At 42.5% G+C, this 20,349-nt stretch overlaps 1 protein-coding gene across 2 annotated transcripts in view; it reads right to left on the bottom strand.

The window, feature by feature from the left end:
- SPAG9 (sperm associated antigen 9) overlaps nt 1-10,700 on the bottom strand; it is a 105,794-nt gene extending 95,094 nt beyond the window's left edge. For both annotated transcript variants that reach the window (XM_083353922.1, XM_083353921.1), the window contains exons 1-2: nt 10,285-10,700; nt 1,656-1,776 (exon numbers count right to left, since the gene is read on the bottom strand). In XM_083353922.1, the coding sequence (XP_083210048.1) occupies nt 1,656-1,776; nt 10,285-10,590 (427 nt within the window). In that variant the 5' untranslated portion in view covers nt 10,591-10,700. The remainder of the gene's footprint in view (nt 1-1,655; nt 1,777-10,284) is intronic.
- Between the last annotated feature and the right edge of the window lie 9,649 nt (nt 10,701-20,349).

Consider the following 20,349-nt stretch of genomic DNA (forward strand, 5'->3'; position numbering starts at 1 on the left):
CCTTCTAGGAAGACGCGGGCGCTGGCGCTTGACTCCGGGACCTGGCGGGGCGCTCCGCGGGCGCCGGCGGTGGTTTTCGGGCCCGGGCAGGTCGCTCCGCGGCCCCTCCGTATGTCGGGCATGCCAGGCCCGACACATATTAGAGCCTTTTGAGGACACTAGGTTTGTGCACTTCTCTTGCTAACTATTTTTAGAAATTGTCAATTTATTTAAGGAAGTTTAAGGTGGCTCAGTGGGTTAGGACGCTGAGCTTGTCGATCGGAAGGTCGGCAGTTTGGCGGGTCGAATCCCGAGTGCCGCGTAACAGAGTGAGTGCCTGTTACTCGTCCCAGCTTCTGCCAACCTAGCAGTTCGAAAGCTCGTAAAAATGCAAGTAGAAAAATAGGGACCACTACGGTGGGAAGGTAACAGTGTTCCATGCCCCTTTGGCGTCTAGTCATGCCGGCCACATGACCACGGAGACGTCCTCGGACAAGCGCTGGCTCTTCGGCTTTGAAACGGAGATGAGCACCGGCCCCTAGAGTCGGAAACGACTAGCACGCATGTGCGGGGGAACCTTTACCTTTACCTTAAGGAAGTTAGTCATTCTAAACATATCCAATTCCTGCAACCGTTCTTCCTATGTTTAATCCCGTAATCATTCCAAGATCCCTCTCGAAGTTACTAATGTTAAGCCAGGTACCACCTATTTCTATACTTGTACATTTGGGGTTGTTTTGCCTAAATGTAAAACCTTTCTTTTCTCTACACTGAATTTCATCTTCTTAGATAGGGCCTGTCAGATCCACCACCTTCGGCTTGGTGCCACCCTGGTGTCCTGCCATCAAAGGACTGGGGGGTGGGGGTGGCATGTGGGGGGCAACAATAAAGCTGTATGCATTTTTGTGGGGTAATTTGGAAGGGGGAATGGGATGACAGCTGAAGAAAAGCTGATCAGCGTGGGACTGGTTCATGCCAAGGCATCTTCAAGGCCATTTGCCAAGAGTGCAGAAAGTTACCAGCCCAAACACCTCAGCATTCCCAAAACATCCAGGTGCCATCGCATTGGCTGGGTTTGGACAGGTCATGGGAGGGAGGGACAGGATTGAAAGAAATAGTTTTGTTGTTGTGCGGGAAACTCACGATTACACCTGACTTTACTGCAACCAGCATCTCTTAGTAAAAGTACTTTTCACTTCAACCAAATGGAGTCAAGGGTTTTTCTTCCCTAAGGCAGAGTTCCCCAATCTTTTGGGGTTGGTGGCCTGAGCGTGTTAGTTGAACAACTTTCACAAAACTGTCCATTCAGCTACCCCAAAAATTTTAAGTAGGTTAGTATCTACTTGGATTATACTAGTTAATACAAAATAAAATACATGTGCATATGTGTACTTATGTGTGTACGCGTGTATATGCATTGAGATGGGTGGATACACAAATCTATAAACAAAACACCATAACTAGGGAATTGTTTTGGTACAAAGCTCTTTCATGATTTTCACTTCCAAAATATAAATGAACTGTGTGAGACATTTAAAAGGACTTGATTAGAGCTGAAGAAGCTTCTTGGGTGAGAAGCAAAACGTCTTCAAGAGAAACAAGACAGTCCAGTTGCCTCGTGAAAAAAAGTACCTTTGGGGTGACTTCATTAGAATTTACACATATTTCTTACTTACTTTGATCAGCATAATTTTTTGCTTTCAGTTCAAGTTGCCGAGTTTGTGACTCTAAAGCTTCTACTCGTATCTGTATCTCTTTTTTTTCTTGTTCTTGAGAATCTTCAAATTCAATAAATTTCTGTGTCAAAAGAAAATGTATTTATGAGTATATTTCAACAATGTGTATATATATACACACACACACACACACATACTCTGTAGAAGCTGTTTAACCTCTTTTCCAAACCATTTAAGGAGCACAAGCAAAAGAAATACACATTGTTTGAATCCAAATCTATACTATATTAGCGACTACAATCCTGATTTTTTCAGGGATAATTTTTATCGTGTCTATGTTGGGACATGGGGTATGTCCAGCCTGTGTTGGCTGCACCTGGACCATATTATTTTGGCTCAGAAAGTAAGCACAGTTTATTTTGGACAACAGTTTGATGCAAGGGCTACAGGCTATATTGGAATTTTTAAAAAGAAATCCAGAAAGAAAGCAATAGCAAACCACTTCTGTACTGTTACTAAGAAAACTACTGGGACATTTCCATGAAGTCATCAGGAATAAAGTTAAACTTGTGGGAGATTCTACTTTTACCATACAGGTATTGTTATAAACATTAATATCATTCTCCCTATAGCTATTCCAAAGAATCCACAACAATCCAAGATTTGGGAAATGTACACTGTGGATGGAGAATCCAATTTAACAGTCTGCTCTGCTGACAGAGAGACACAGCTGACCCATCTTAGCTTCCTACAGATACTCTTAGATAAACTCCATAGACTAAGCTATTTACGGTAAGTAATCCTTTGAGTCTCAAAGTTTTTAAAAGATTATTCAGTGCTTAACAGTGAGTTTCTAATCCATTTATCCTGAGCCTCCCTGATAATCCAAATAAAATTACAAAATAAAACAAACTTTTTATTTCTTAATAAAACAGCAATTCAAATCATTTAAAACTATTCAAAGTGGTTAAAATCATATAGTACCTCAGTTTTCGGTCTATTTAGTACTCTGTGTATAAATATGGCACTGAATATTTAGCTAGAATTCAGCTAGTATGCCTCTAAAGGATTTCAATGTAAAGTTTTGGCCCAGAAAGTTATGCAGGGTATCTTTTAGGACTTTCCTTTGATGGAAAAAAGCAGCAAATATTCATCTCTATGATATGCAAAACTAGGGACAAAAAAGAAACAGATAACAAACAACCCTGGGTTATTTTATGGGAACATAAGGGAAGTAATGAAACATACCTAATTCAAAAATGAAATGAAACTAATTAAAAAAACATAACTAACGTATTTTCATTAGACATCAGGATACAAATACTTAAAGAATGGGGCATGTCATAATTCTGATCTAATCTTGGTTTGCAGGAGATGCCAGTAAAAACAAAGAAGGCAAAAGATCACAAGGGAAAATACAAATGATCTTCTGTACGTACATACACACAAATGTGGGGAGAGGGGTTAATTTCATATCCTAAAAGTAGAAATCTCCCAACAGACTTAAATTTTAAAATAAAAGCAAACACAGATATATCAACCATATAATAAGGGCAGAAAGGAACACTCTACAGGTGGTGTCACTGGATGCGTTAAGGAAACATTTCATAATACCAAATTACAAAAGTGATATTACACTAGTGATGTAATTTTGCACTAGAGATATATAATCTCTTGTCCAGGGTATTCTTGAGATGAAAAACAAAATTTACGAATATATACATTGGATAAATGTATATTCTAGTCAAGAGACTTATGTGCATATATAGTTATGTGCTCATGATTGGTACCTACATTGGTTTCTGGCCATTTCAAAACATCTCAGATAAAACTATCTTTCGCCCTATCAATATCAGAAATATTGTTTTGAGAAAATGTTTTGCACAAATTATATCTGTCGGAAAAGATCCAAGATAACACTGATAGAAAGAGTTATGGCATCTCTTTTACTTCAGATGCTACCATAAAGTAATACCATTACTGCCATAAATCATAAGAGAAATAAAAATTAAAATGCTTAACTGAGGCTAGTATAAAAATCCTGATAGACTACATATAATACCTTGTCGCCTTCTTAGATACTTCCTCCACTTCACATGATACTTCCAAACAGATTTAGAAAGTGCTAGAGTTTTCTAGAGAGATTTCAGAAGGTGAGAGGAAGGCAAAGGAAGTGAGGAATTCAGCTTGTCAACAGTGTCTGCATAGCTGGTAGAAAGATACCACTAACTATGTACTATCAAAATAATTACAACAATTACTATTGCAATTGTCTTTCAACAGTAAATACACAGCAGTGATTGCATTCAGAATTGTTCAAATAAATAAAAGAACACATTTTATTTTTTTAGTTTCTAAGAAGAGATTGGACAACCATTTGTCTGAAACCATATAGGTTTTCCTGCCTAAGTAGGGGGTTGGACTAGAAGACCTCCAAGGTCCCTTCCAACTCATTCTATATTCTATTCTATTCTATTCTATTCTATTCTATTCTACCTAATCAGAACATTAATCCATATAATTTACTACAATGATTCTATACATCAATAACGTTAAAGTCTCTAACAGATTTTTTTCCTAGTCCTTCTTAACTGGGATTTAAGCAAAGCAAATGTTCAGGTAAATTCCATGGATAACTAGCAAATAATTATTATTCAATAAAAAGTCCATTTCCACTCATATTCTTGTCAAATGCATATATGAATATAAATTTAACTATTCATTTCAAAGTTAACTCTTGCATTCATCAATGCATTTATATAATTAATGTTGTGACTCCTTACAATTTGGTAACTCACAGCCAAAATTACCATAATCATTTTTTAATTCATTACAAAACTAAGTGACATAGTTCATCTATATATCTTGACCAAATATTATTTGACATTTGTTTCTGATGACGTGTCTATCCTAATTTATCTTTCACTCTCAATATCATTTGCTTCTTAAGCAGCAATATCAAGTGTTTCAACAAATGAATGCCCAGGATCCTGGGACTGTCCTATCCTACCCACAAAAAATCTGAGTCAGAATAGAGCTGGACGGGATCTTTATTTATTTTATTTAGTTATATTTATATACCGCCCTATTCCCTGAGGACTCAGGGCGGTTTACAGGGAATTAAAAATCCAGAATACAAAAATTAAGAACCAAATTAAAAAATATTAAATTAACCCTGTAGTCAGTTAAAAAGAACCCCAAATTAAAAATTCCTCCTCAGTCTGGGCCCGAGAGCTCGAAGAGCCAGGTCTTCAGGCCCCGGCGGAATGATCGAAGGTCGGGGGCAGTTCTCAGCTCCACCGGCAGCTGGTTCCAGAGGGCAGGCGCTCCCACCGAGAAGGCCCTATCCCTGGGTGTCACCCGCCGGCAGTCTCTTACCGGCGGGACCCTGAGCATACCCTCCCTGTGGGAGCGCACTGGGCGAAGGGCATTTGATGCCGGCAGCAGGTGTTCCCTCAGATATCCCGGACCCAGGCCATGTAGGGCTTTATAGGTGATAACCAGCACCTTGAATTTCACCCGGAGGGCAACCGGAAGCCAATGCAGCTCACGGAGTAGAGGTGTTACATGGGAGTATCGGGAAACCCCCATTACAACTCGCGCGGCCGCATTCTGCACCAGTTGAAGCCTCCGAGTGGTCTTCAAGGGCAGCCCCATGTAGAGAGCGTTACAGTAGTCCAAACGGGAGGTCACAAGCGCATGAGTAACTGTGCGTAGGGCGTCTCGGTCCAGATAGGGATGCAACTGGCGCACCAGGCGAACCTGGGCAAAAGCCCCCCTGGTCACGGCTCCTATATGGTCTTCAAAATTGAGCCGTGAATCCAGGAGGACGCCCAAGTTGCGAGCCCTATCGACGGGGGGTAACACCTCACCCCCCATCATTAAGGATGGAATAACTTGGTTAACCCGAGATGCCGATATGCACAGCCACTCAGTCTTGGCGGGATTGAGACGAAGCCTGTTTCTCCCCATCCAGACCTGAACCGCCTCCAGGCATCGGGACATCACGGAGAGGGCATCACTGGGTTGGTTCGGGGTGGAAAGAAAAAGTTGGGTATCATCAGCGTACTGATGATACCCCACCCCAAAACCACGAATGATCTCGCCCAGCGGCTTCATATAGATGTTGAACAGGAGAGGCGAGAGAACCGACCCCTGAGGGACTCCACAAATGAGAGACCTCGGGGCGGATCTCTCCCCTCCTGTCAACACCGACTGCGAGCGGCCCTGGAGGTAGGAGGAGAACCACTGTAAAACGGTGCCTCCCACTCCCAGCCCCCTGAGACGCCGCAGTAAGATACCATGGTCGATGGTATCGAACGCCGCTGAGAGATCTAATAGGACCAGGACAGAGGAGCAACCCCTGTCCCTAGCCCTCCAGAGATCATTCACCAGCGCGACCAATGCCGTCTCCGTGCTGTGTCCGGGCCTGAAGCCCGATTGGTACGGGTCCAGATAATCAGTTTCCTCCAGGAACAGAGGGAGCTGATGCGCCACCACACTCTCAACAACCTTCGCCAGAAAGCGAAGGTTGGAGACTGGACGGTAGTTGTTTAAAACAGCCGGGTCCAAAGCAGGCTTCTTGAGAAGGGGTCTCACCACTGCCTCCTTCAAGGCGGCAGGAAAGACACCCTCCTTCAAGGAAGCAGTTATTACTGCATGGAACCAGCCTCGTGTTCCCTCCCGAGCCGCATAAGCTAGCCAGGAGGGGCACGGATCCAACAAACAGGTGGTGGTGCTCAGTCTCCCCATGATCCTGTCCACATCATCAGGGGAAACAGGGTCGAACTCATTCCAGATAACGTGCTCAAGACCGCCTGATTCCTCCACATTAGACTCTGCCCAGTCAGAGTCCAAGCCGGTCCGGATCCGAGCGATTTTGTCCGCCAGATGATGACTAAACTCCTCGGCTCGTCCCTGCAAGGGATCCTCTCTCACCTCCTGGTTAAGGAGGGAGCGAGTCACCCTAAACAGGGCGGCCGGGCGATTATCTGCGGACGCGATAAGGGCGGCAAAGTAGTTAGACCTCGCCGTCCTTATCGCCGCAAGATAAGACCTTATAAAGGTTCTTAACTGCAATCGGTCGGATTCGGATCGGCTGGATCTCCAACCGCTCTCTAGACCTCGTCTTCGCCGCTTCATCTCCCGGAGCTCCACAGAGAACCATGGGGCCCAACGGGATCTGCGTCGGGTCAGAGGTCGCATGGGTACAACGCAGTCGAGTGCCCTGGTGGCTGCCGTTTCCCAGGCCTCCACCAGGGCATCGACTGGGCTGTGGGTAAGGGTGATAGGTATAGGCCCAAGCGCCCTCTGGAACCGATCTGGGTCCATTAGGCGCCTGGGGCGGAACCACCTGGTCGGCTCCGCCGCCCAGCGGCGGGGGATGGCATGACGGAAAACTAGCCTCAGGAGGTAGTGGTCTGACCATGACAGAGGGGTGATGGACGGAGAACCCCCTCCCAGATCATCCAACCACTGTCCAGACAGAAACACCAGGTCAAGAGTGTGACCCCCCTCATGAGTCGGGCCCTCAATAACCTGGGTCAGGCCCATGGCTGTCATGGAAGCCATGAACTCCCGAGCTAACTCCGACGACCCTCCCAGTGATGGCAGGTTGAAGTCACCCAGGACTATGAGCCTGGGGAACTCCACCGCCAGCCCTGAGAGGGTGTCGAGCAGCTCGGGCAGGGCTGTTGCCACACAGCTGGGCGCCAGGTATGTAAGCAACAAGCCCAACTGAACCCGAGGACCACACCTCAAGAGGAGGGTCTCACTCCCGGCCATCTGGACAATGGTGGCCTCCCGAGGACACAATGTCTCCCGAATAACCACTGCCACCCCACCACCCCTGCCCTGAGCCCGTGGCTGGTGCAGCACCCGGAAACCCGGCGGGCATAACTCGGTGAGAGGCACCCCTCCCTCCGAGCCCAGCCAAGTTTCCGTGATGCACGCTAGATCCGCACATTCCTCCTCGATCCGATCACGGATGAGGGGAGCTTTATTAACTACGGATCTAGCGTTAAAATAGACCAGCCTGAGCTCAGGGGCCTGATCACCCTCATCCCCGGGTAAGAGGGTGCTAACCGGAGGGTCGGAGCGCGCCACCGCTCGAAGATAGCGGGGGCGAGATCCCAGATGTTGATATGACCCTCCTCGCAAACACCTGCTGCCATACCCTATCGCCGTGGGGATTCGATACCCCACCCCCACATTCCCAGCGCCAGCAGCCACCTCCCCCAACCCCGTCCCACCAGGACCTCTAACAGGACCAGACTGAGTGCCGGTTACAAGTTCCCTCCCCATCCCCCCCTCCCTCCCCCTCCCTAACCTCCTAAAATAACCGGCTAAAAATCTGATCAGGGGCCTCTTAGCGCGTCTTAACTCGAGGCCCCTATCCAAGCCCAACCACCTCTCGGAGTCCCAAGGCTTGGGCCCGTCATTAAGGGGAGTATGAAAACAGGCAACAGGTCGCGCCCATGAGGCAGGAACCGCCCTAAGGGCATACAAGTCCGCTTCGGAGTAACGATGGATCATATAGCACTCAATTAGTCTCTTGGGGCTGATGTTGAAAATATAGCCAAAGGATTTTTCATTGATGGTACGAAGATGGAAAAAGAACAGGTCCAGTGGGCATATCTCTCAATCTGCAAAGCCATCTCAGCTCTCACCCGAGATGGAGTTCCAAGGGAACTTGGAGGTCTTCTAGCCCAGCCCCCTGCTCAACCAGGAGTCCCTATACCATTTCAGACAAGTGGCTGTCCAGTCTCTTCTAAAAAACCTCTAGTGATGAAGCACCCACAAGTCTGAAGGCAAGCAAAGTCTGAAGGCAAGCTGTTCCACTGGTTAATTATCCTCACCGTTAGGAAGTTTCTCCTAATTACAGGTTGCTTCTCTCCTTAATTAGTTTACATCCACTGTTTCTTGTCTTGCCTTCTGGTACTTTGGAAAATAAACTGAACCCCTCCTCCTTGTGGCAGCCTTTCAAATACTGGAATATTGTTATCATGTCCCCTCTAGTCCTTTTTTTCTCCAAGGTATCCATACCCAGTTCCCGCAACCATTCTTCATATGTTTTAGTCTACAGGCCTTTAATCATCTTAGTTAATTAAAAAAGTCAAAAGAAAGTTTTCCCTTAAAGAATGGAAGAAATAGCACAACAGTACTTATACTTTAAGTACTCTTCAAAATATATTACTGAAATACTATAAAAGTTGTCAACTCATGAGCATCACAGTTTGGAGGAATCAGACTGAGAGTTCTAGTTCTGCCTTAGGCACGAGAACCAGCTGGATCACCTTGGAGCAGTAACACTCTCAGGCCAATCCATCTCATAGGGTTGCTCTTGTGGAGAAAATAGGAAAAAGAAAAAAATTATTATATATGTTTGCCCTCAAGTTATTTATACAAAATAATAAAGGTTCTTTTAAATGAATAAATTCTGGATGCAGCAGAAGGTGAATCTAGAATGCCAAGATCAACAGCATGGCTTTATCAAAGAATTCACCTAAAATGGTCAGTTGTGCTTTTGTTTAATGAAAAGCAACCTTCAATGTTACAGGTAGAAGGATTGCATAAGGAAGGGATACTTATTTTTTTCTCTTATCTATTTAAAATTCAAAGTTTCATTTATAAACATAGAGAGAAGATAGCAACAGAAAGCATATTACTAGCAATTATTTTACATAATGCATCCTATCTATAATTTTTAGCATCAAATGTGTTGTAAAAAATTTAACCTCACTCCTGATATTCCAGTGTCTTAGATTTTCATGAACAAAATGTTGCTTTGAAGTGACATTATCTGTTGCTTCAAAGTTTCACTCTCCACAACTTTCCAAACATAACCCTCTACAAGAATGGATGTATTGAGGCCTAACGTTGTGCCGCAACTAAAATTACTGCCCCAGGGAATGCAAATGTTGAAAGCAATAAACTGAGCCTTTCAAAAGTTCACCCTAGTCTACCCATTGCATCACAAGATACAGCTGGCAAGAATCCTGGGTAACAGCAGCCAATCAGATTCCTCGGGAAGGATCACAAGCTCTGCAATCAAAGCATCTCCTTCAAATCAACAGTATCCTTTAACCCAACTGTGGGACCAGCAGTTCTACCACTAGGCCTTCGCCACAAGAGTCACATCCCACACCTATTGCTCGTGGATTTTTTTTCTACACTTTTTTCAGCTCTCCGTGCACTGACAATAGCCTACTTCCAGCTTGGTTATGGAAGTCGGTCCCAGGCAACCAAGCACACACCCCCCCCCAGGCTCAGTCTGCTGTACCCCTTTAGCTTCTTCATCAAGGGTCTTCAAACTTGGCCCTTTTATGACTTGTACACTTCAACTCCCAGAATTCCTCAGCCAGCATTCCTGGCTTAGGAATTCTGGGAGTTGAAGTCCACAAGTCATAAAAGGGCCAAGTTTGAAGATCCCTGTTCTTCATCCTCTCCCCATCAAACTTTTGACCACCGACAGTCCTGCCACTCCTCCAGCGCATCCTTCCAGCCCTCGTTCCCCTTGTCCAAGTAAGCAGAAAAGTCTCTCGAGACCCTCCGTGGCTGCCAACATCACCCCACCACCGCGCCCCAAGTCTCTCCCCACCACCACCACCACCACCACCCGCCTACGCACCTCCTCGGCCTGTTTACGCAGCGCCTTCTCCCGCTCGTACTGGGTGAGGAGCTGTTCGTTGTCGTCCCGCAGCAGCTCCAGCTCTACGCTGGTTTCCTGGGTGTGCGCACAGACCGAGTCCAGGTTCTCCAGCACCGCCACCACCAGCGGCATCAGTTCGGCCACCACCTCCTCGTCGTAGCGCCCGATCAGCCGCTCGAACTCGCGGTAGATGGAGCCCGCCAGACCCGAGACCCGCTCCGACATCATGGCCGGGCCGGGACCGCCCGGATCCTCCTGGTAGACCACGCCGTCCGCCAGTTCCATGGTCTCGGAGCAGACGGCGGACAAGGACCGGGAGGGCGGGCGGGCGGGCTGGCGGGCGGCAAAGACCGGAGGCGAAGAACCCGCAGGAGATGCAGGACCTCCCACCGCAACGGAATCTGGACGGGAAGGAAGCCTGGGTGAAAGGCGCGCGGCGCTGACCTCACCCACGGCGCCCAAGCGGAGGGAGGGGACGCGGGGCAGTGGCGTCAAAAGTGGGCGGGGCTTTGCCCAGGCCCGACTTCTCCAGGCCTCGGCGGTGGGGGGGTGGAGCTTACAGCTGCTGACGTGCCACGGAAAAGAAACTAGGGCGGGGCGGGGCACTTGGGTTGGGTAGGTGGCTGGCTGGGGTGGGGATGGGCCAGGGGTCGGCAACCTCGGCTCTTTTATGACTCGTGGACTTCAACTCCCAGAATTCCTGAGCCAGCTATGCTGGCTCAGGAATTCTGGGAGTTGAAGTCCACGAGTCATAAAAGAGCCGAGGTTGCCGACCCCTGGGCCGCTGGGCTGATCAGGCGGTGCCGCGGTTTGTGTGGATGATTCAGGGAGAAAAATTGCTGGGGAATTATTCAGATTGAAGCACCTCGTTTAGCCACCTTTATCCATAAGTTTCCGAAGATCTGTATCTCCTTTCCTCCTGGAGCTCAACAATATTCACACGTAGGTCGTGCAAGTCTGCTGCGCGATTACTTGGCAGCGGCGTCTTTCACACAGCACAACGGTTGTGGTTTAACGTATAGGGTGAAGTATGGGGTATACTGATTTTGCGAGCTTTGACGTGTCTTTGTTATGTGAACCCGACCTCGTTTGCTTTACTCGATAATGTATAGTTACAGACATCTTGGCTTAGTTCCTAGTAATACGCAAAAACATCCAAGCTGCAGTGCCAGCGGATTGATTTTCAAATAAACATGCGTAGGATTGGTCAATAAAACTTGTTTCCGTGGGATCTTTTCCCACAGATTAAATATCATTTACTCGAGCGTATTTTTCCGACTTCACGTGACACAGAGAACTGAAAGATCTTATATAGGCTCTATTCGTACCACGTGTAATAACGTGGGTTGGGTCGTTTATCATCGGTATGTAATATGAAGAGTGGCTGCGAGAGAGTGAGGAGAGTGGGAGAATTAATGATAACTGCTGGCCAAAATAATTATTTGATTTGTAGAAAAATTGACAGTTACAGAGACAATTTATAGTGGAAAATGAAGAGCGTATTAAATAGGACGCCGAAGAAGATGAAGCTTATTAGGGTGTTAGTAAAAAGCAAAAACATTTTAACCTTACATTAATTTCACAATGAAAAGGGAAACCTGTAGAGCTAAAATTGATAATGAAAAAATATTAGTAACCTTTAATTCTTGATTAGTATTCCTCATTAATATATTATTTCAAATGATGTGTTTATCCCATATTTTTATTTACATGTCATTGTAAATATGCACACAATATCGCAGAGCATATTGTAAGTTTTTGTCACTAAGGAGTTTGCAATTTAAATTTGGACAGAAGATAAAGAAAAATTGGAGATAAGGTAGATGAGAACAAAATGATTTTGTGTCTATTTGGCCTTTTTTGGGAAGGGTACTTGGTGTTAAGGCAAAAATTAACAGAAAAGGTGGTTAATAAGAAAATTTTAATTATTAAAATTACAGTGTCTAGACACATTTTTAAGAAAAATGGAGCAAGTATGCATTTATTTGAACATTTAATGCAATACTGTAATTTCTGAAGAAAAGATCCTGATCAACTGAGATCCTCATAGCTGAAAAGTTAAAAAAATCTGTCCTTTTTCCTATTCAGAATAGTAGGTTAGCAGTAACGGGAAGACGAAAGACTGGGCACATCAAAACTTAGGTCTCATATTCTGAATGAGTTCCAACACCATTAGCTTCCCATTTCACATAGACTTACAGTAGCTAGCAGTAATGAATACTGCAATCTGACATTTGCCTATTTCTGTTTCCAAAGTATTTCAGCCTGCAATTTCCTGTTGAAATAGTTACAAGGGAGAAAGTGACAAATATTGCTAAACTTAAATTGGGTATTTATTTCACACAGTTGTTAAAATCTATTTTCTAATTTATTTTATTTTCTAATTCTTACGTTTAATTCACTGAACAGAAATCCCAGTAACTACCATATGACTTAACTGTGACTTAACTTTGCTGTTTGCATACAAATAACATTGGCATTCAGGACACAATTTTAGGAGTGTGCCTTTGAATGAGCTCCCTCTACTGGTCCTGCAAGAGTATAAAATATGCTCTGTTTTTTTTTCTTTAAATCAAATCTTTTCATCACTGCAGGTTTATAGCCCAAGGAAACAAAAAAAGAGCTAACTAGGGGAAACTGCATCTATCTAGTTTTCTTGAATGATTACAGTATGGGCAAAGTACATGAATGGAACAAGTGACACAGTGGTATAGAATTCAGCATACATATCATAAGTTCCCCTATATTTGATATACAGTTACTGAATTATAATCAATAATTTTCAATGTTCCATGTCATTTACTTAGAGTAAGTTTCATAGACCTTGGTTGGACTGAACCATTTGTAGATATTAACCAGATAGAATAATGCTGTGAACCTCTTGCAGCAAATGTCACCTGAAAGATCAACTGACTTATTTATTTATTTGATTTGTATGGCAACCCATCCTAAACTATCTTAGACTCCACCCAACTTTGGGTGGCTCACAAATACAAATCTTTTCTGAATTAAACCTTTTATTATTACAAAGGGTATTCCTAGACAGATAAAAGTCTATTCTATAATGTTCTGCCTTTTTTATTATTGGCTTTATGCCTTGCATTTATATACTTTTAATACTCAACATGGTTTACAAGGCAAATACAAGTACAAATATTGAGAATACAAAAAGCAAACAAGCAATGCCAATAGAATTAAATCCCAAATAAATTATTAAATAGTTAAAAGTTTAAAGGAAGATATCTTCATTAATGATTTGGATGAGTGGATAGATGGGAAACTCATCAAATTTGCAGACGACAGCAAGCTGGCAGGAATAGCCAATACTCCAGAAGATAGGCTTAAGATAAAGAAGGATCTGGACAGACTTGAACACTGGGCACTATCTAACAAAATGAAATTCAATGGTGAAAAAAGTAAGGTTCTACACTTAGGCAGGAAAAATCAAATGCATAGGTATAGTAGGTGGTACCTTGCTCAATAGTAGTAACTGTGAGAGGGATCTTGGAGTCTTAGTAGACAATCACTTCAATATGAGCCAGCAGTGTGCTGCAGCTGCCAAAAAAGCCAACACAGTGCTAGGCTGCCTTAACAGAGGGATAGAATCAAGATCAAGTGAAGTACTAATGCCACTCTACAATGCCTTGGTAAGGCCACACCTGGAATACTGCATCCAGTTTTGGTCACCACGATGTAAAAAAGATGTCGAGACTCTAGAAAGGGTACAGAGAAGAGCAACAAAGATGATTAGGATAAAACATATAAGGAACAGTTGCTGGAATTGGGTATGTGTAGTTTAATGAAGAGAAGGGTGAGGGGTGACATGATAGCAGTGTTCCAATATCTCAGGGACTACCACAAAGAAGAGGGAGTCAAGCTATTCTCCAAAGCATCTGAAAGCAGGACAAGAAGCAATGGATGGAAACTAGTCAAGGAGAGAAGCAACCTAGAACTAAGGAGAAACTTCCTGACAGTTAGAACAATTAACCAGTGGAACAACCTGCCTCCAGAGGTGGTGAATGCTCCAACACTGGAGGCTTTTAAGAAGAGACTGGACAGCCATTTGCCTGAAATGGTATAGGTTTCCTGCCTGAGCAGGGGGTTGGACTAGATGACCTCCAAGGTCCCTTCCAACTTTATTATTATTATTATTATTATTATTATTATTATTATTATTATTATTATTATTATTATTATGTGTTTTTATCAATATCCTAAATATTAGGAGAATGGCGCAGAAACAGTTTTGCCAAGGTAATGTATTCTGCAGCCCCGGAGCCACAGAGGAGAAGGCTCTTTCCATGTATAATTTGGACTGGGAATGGCAGTATCTTTGAGAAGGTCTCTTCTGCTGGTCTGAATAGCCATGTAGATAAATGGCAGGCAAAGTAGTTCCTTAGATTATCATTCCCCAAGCCTATGAATTAAGCTCTTCTGCCATGGTTTTTCTCCAAATTATCATTTTGAAGTTACATAACAACAAAGATAAGGGCTCTCCCATCAATAATCCCCTAATTGTAGAATGCATCTCATAATGTGTATCTGAAAGCCACACTGCAATATTTTTCTTGCCAGGAAAATTTATTCATTTCTATTTGTATTACAATAGAAGTTGGCCATTCACCAATCTAGAGTCTGAAATAAAATGAAGGGCAACCTATAAATGTTTCACAAAATGGAATGCAACTATAGATGTCTCTCAGTGTACGGCTGCCATTTCATTTATCTGATGCATCAGAGTGCAGATTTTAAAAAGTGAGATCATACATGGTACCTTGCATGACGTGATGTTTGTGGCATGTTGAAAATGAGGTCAAGTTGCAATGATTCACATTATTGGGAGGGAGGGGAATTCCTAGGTAATACTGTTACTCCCCTTTCTTGGAAGACAGAGCTATGTGTTATAGAACCTAGTCCATATTCCTGAAACCAGAGGCATCTCCACACAAGAATGCTATATAAAGGTCAGTTCTGAACTCTCATCCCCAGATTGACCTTGGTTGATATCAAAAAGTTAAGCAAAGTTGGATCTCGAGGGACAGAACATCACCAGAAAATCTCAAAGGTTGAACATGTCTTAGGAGAAAGGAATAGTAAGGAGTATCGTTTGCCAAAAAATATTATGAATGTATTGAAATCAGAAGAGTAGCAAATTTGGCTTGCAGAGTTTAATCTATACCTGATCAAACATTAACAGTGTTTGAGCACAGAACTGACTTATTCAGGGTGAACTGCAATTGGTAGCAGCCTAACTAGGTAGACCAGACGAGGAAATCAATTCCATAGTAAGGCTAAAACTCCTGTTCCTGAGGTTGCCTGTAATAAGAGAATCTTGCATGTCTGATTCTTTTCTTATACTTCAGTGAATCAGGGAAGCATCTCTTTGAAATGATTGTTACCCTTTTGCTCTGAACGTAAGTAATGTTTCACACTTTTGCCTAGGTACCAGTTTCTGCATTTCTCCATTTAAGTCACCTTCCTTAGTCTCTACAAGGACAGAGGGCTAGGTGGGGAAAATTATCAAACAATTAAGAGTAGCCATAACATTTTATTCTTTAGCAGTTCTTCTGTCTTCTTCTTTTTTTATAGTAAGCTTTTTATTATTGTTTTTTCTCTACATACATATGTTAATTTTTCAATCAGCGTGTGATCTGGGTTCATAAAACGCTAATACATAATCAAGTCCTACTCCGTGGTTCTCTCCTCTAACCATTAGTAGAATAAATTCCAGCTTTGGTAATATTCTGTTTCTTCTTTGTCTTTCAGCCTCATAGTTAGTGTTATGTATTGGGCTTGTGGTATTACACTACGTGCGTTGCTGGAGAGCTAACGGCTCTCCAGCAACCCAGACAGGCCATCTCCGGTCCTGCAATTGGTTAGCCCCAAGTGGCAAGTGTGGGTTCAAACCTATTGGCTGCTACCTAGGGGCTAGGCTATATATTGTGGCTGGGTGCGGCCCAAGCTCAATTACAGTTCCAGCAAGAATAAAAGAATGAGTTTCTCTGTACTCTGCTCACCAGAGCCCACGACTTAACAGTGGCAATGAAGGTGGGATCCTGCTTCGCCATTTGAGGGGCTGAAGTCAACGAGGGGTCAGCAATATACGCTGGAGGGAAGAGGCATTCCCCCCCCTCTCTAGGCTGGCTAGTAAGCCACACTAGCAGCCGCATGCTCAGCGGACGCATTCCCTGAGCCTAAGAAGCAGGATCCAAGAACGCAGGAATCGAGAAAAGTACGCTTTAGCTGTATCCCATACATTTTGTGCTGTTGTATCTTATTTATTTTCTTTGAAGAAGAATTCCATTCCAGTATCAAAATATTTGCCTACTAGGAGATTTTAATGCAATAATAGATGGAAAAATTGACTATAAAAGTAACAAAACAGGGAAAAGTGGAAGAGGAAGATTACCTAAGACATTTTTTGATATGGCGGAGGAAATTGGAATTCAAGATGTTTGGAGGGAAGTTAATCCACAAAAATTGCAATAGACTTTTTATTCAAATAGCCAAAAATCCTAGTCAAGGATTGATATGATTTGGATGACTGCTGACATGAGAATGAACGTTCAGGACATTGAAATAGAAACAGGCATATGGGCAGATCATAATCATTTGAAAATGACCTGGAAAGGAATACAAAAAGGGCCAAGATGGACTTTAAATCGTTCCATATTAAAAGAAAAAGAATTTATAGAGTTTTTCTGTCTTCTGTCTCAATCTTCCACTTTATATAATTTTGTGTCCTCTTCAAAATTGACCTTAGAACAAAGTGCCATTTCTTACACAAAATAGCCCAGAATTATGAAATCTCTCATAACCCAGGACAATACTGAGTACTCTAAGGTTACTGTATTATATGATTGCGCTTAATATAAAATATGTGCAATAATAGTATATTTTAAGGAATGTATACTGTATTCTTGAACCTGCAATGCTGTATTAAGAATTATTGAATTACAGAGGAAATTCCTTGCTGAATAAATTGAATTACCGGTATATCTAGATTGAACTAAGCCAACTAAACCAATCTTCTAATAAGCAGATAGGCAGCTTAATAATTAATATTACTTCTTGGGATAATTTTATAAGCCATTATATGCCCTATAGTACTTATGCTAAATATTTTTGCTCCTACTGAATATCTTCTCAAGGAACATAATGATGACTTGAACATCAGACCACTTTTTGCTAATAAAAACATAAGGTTCTTCTCTGCAACTTCGGAATTCTCTTAAGGGCAAAATTAACACCTTGATTCAATTTTCACCTTTGGATATATGCCATAGCAACCTTCCGTACCACCATATTTTCTAGAAGGGTGTCAATTTTTATATTCCCCAATTAAAAAGCCTAGCTTTTCATTTTACAGATGGGAGGTGAAGTCCTACATGTTAGAAAACTACCAAGCTGGAAGAAATTATCTTTTAGTAATTACTAATGATCTCTTATTGGAATTACTAATTAAAATTATGGTACAAAACTACTACAGATAAGATGAAGGGAATTCCGTCTTTCCCTTTTCAGTATGGATCATTTAAGATAGATTCCTTCTCTCTGATTTCCTAAGTTCTGATGCTGAAACTTTCAAGAAAGGAAAGGTTGCACCAGTTTCATGATAGGACTCATTATTTGTCTCCCATACAACTAATTGATTACATATAAACCCCTCTGCCAAATAGTTCGACCTAAAAAAAATGCTGCCTACAATAGATAAGTAAAGCTTGGTAGTTTGCACATCCAAACTAACCTGCTTCAGACTTTATCTTCAAAATTACAATGCCGACACCTTCTAGCCTAAGGATAAGCCAGAGAATGGAATGTTCTAGCCTACACATAGTCTTCATAGATCACACTGAGCAGAAACCTAACACTGTTTTATTTAGAAATATATTTATGGCAGTGATTCTGAAAAAAGTACAAAGACTGAAGTCAACCTATGATTCACTGAAAAATAGACTACAACAGTTGTGATCATTTATAAGTGTATGAGTGTTATTAATATATTTGTAGTTGCATATTGTACAATATTATATTATACAAATGATTTGCCACTAAATACATGAATTGTATGAAGGATGAGCATAGGAGCTATTCTGTTTCACTGTTTCACCTTTGCTGCGTGAGCTGCATTGGCTTCCAGTTGTCTTCCGGGTGAGATTCAAGGTGCTGGTAATGACCTTTAAAGCCCTACATGGCATGGGTCCGGAGTACCTTAGGGAGCACCTGCGGCCGGCATCAACTTTCCTACGCCCAGTGCGCTCCCACAGAGAGGGCCTCCTCGGGGTGCCACCGGTCAGAGAATGCCTTCTGGCGGCCCCCAGGGGGAGGTCCTTCTCTGTGTGTGCGCCGGATTTGTGGAACCGTTTACCGGTTGAGCTCCGGACGGCGCCCGACCTTCGCTCCTTCCGATGGGATCTTAAGACTTACTTGTTTGAACAAGCCGGCCTGGCCTGATGGGTTTTGGGTTTTATTACTGCTTTTAATGTATTTTAACTTATTGTTTTAAGGTATTGGGCACTTTGTTTAATTTTTTCTTAATTTTTGTATTCTTGTATTAGTATTTATTGCCCTGTTCACCGCCCTGAGTCCTTCGGGAGAAGGGCGGTATACAAATAAAATTATTATTATTATTATTATTATTATTATTATTATTATTATTATTATTATTATTATTATTATTATAGTTTGAAAAATATTGAAGGTGAGATACAAAGAACTAAAAAGTGTCACAGATATTATAGTATACATTAGCACTACAATGTAAAATGAAGAATCGTGGAATTTACGGTGTGTAAAAAAGATTCATAAAACTCACCTTTGTTTTTGTTTCAAACATACTACATATCTGAGTTTCAATAATCATGATGGAAAATAAAGCTTTAATACTGATAATTAAACTCCTACACCAATCTCTTCCACTGGCTCTCCCTCCCACATGGGCCAGTTTTAGGCACATTTAGCATAGCTCCTTATGAAATGTGCTTTTACAAGAAAAGATTAACATTATACCCATTAAGCTCTACATCTGTTCCTGTGTTATATAATACTCTGTTTTGAAAAATGAGGGTTTACCTAAACAGACCCATTCATTTATCTATTACACAAGATGCATACTTTCAAAGTGTGTGTCATTGTGCTACATTTTTCTCCTAGTTGTGGGATATATGCAATAATATATTGCATATATAATATATTCAGCCAGCTGTACCAACAGGCTGAAAAATAGCATTTATCCGTGGGCTGTTAGGCTTTTAAATGGGACATAATCTCTGTGAATTTATGCAGAATTGACTTGGGAGGCCAGTGTGTGGTGTAGTTGGTTCACGTGGTGTGGTAGGATGGAGGGTTTGTTGTCACTGTGTGTTGGGGGGAGAGAGCACGGGGGGGGGAGACTCAGCTAATCTCAATGTACACATGTTGTACTTTAACAATAAAGGTTTATTTTATTTATTTATATGCTGATTTCGAAGAATTATCTATATAACAGAGCTAGCTGAAGCATGTGAGGTTGCTTGGAGAAAAATAAGGACAGTAATAGCTGTTCTCTTTGACCATCCCAAGAAAGGCCACACAACTTGTAAAACGTGAAGTTGGGCAAAACTCCTCCTGGTCATAGCTTCTACGTCTTCCATCAGGATGTGTGTGAAACCAGATTGCAAGCTTCACATTGAAACCTATGAATTTTGGGGAGAGTATAACTCCATCTGAAGCAAAAGTTACAAATAAGTCACTTTCTGAATTAACAGCTGGGGTTGAGTACCAACCTGTTTCTTTCCATTCAGAACTTTGGGTTGAAGATAATGGTTCAAGATTTCTACTGCATCTCCCCTTTGGGAAAAGAGGAAACAATTGAAATTATCTACATATTGATGGCACTGTACTCCATTCTGTTGGAGGCTCTTCCCCCAGGAGCTTCATATAGATACATATTAAAATAGAGGAGCGAGTCAAGACTTGGAGTGCTATGCTAGAGTGCCCAAGGGCCCAAATGCTCCTCTCTGTGCATATCAACTGGGACCAGATATTCAGAAACACTGGCATCAG

This window comes from Vipera ursinii (assembly GCF_947247035.1).
Source record: "Vipera ursinii genome assembly, chromosome: 2".
NCBI classification, from domain to species: Eukaryota; Metazoa; Chordata; class Lepidosauria; order Squamata; family Viperidae; genus Vipera; species Vipera ursinii.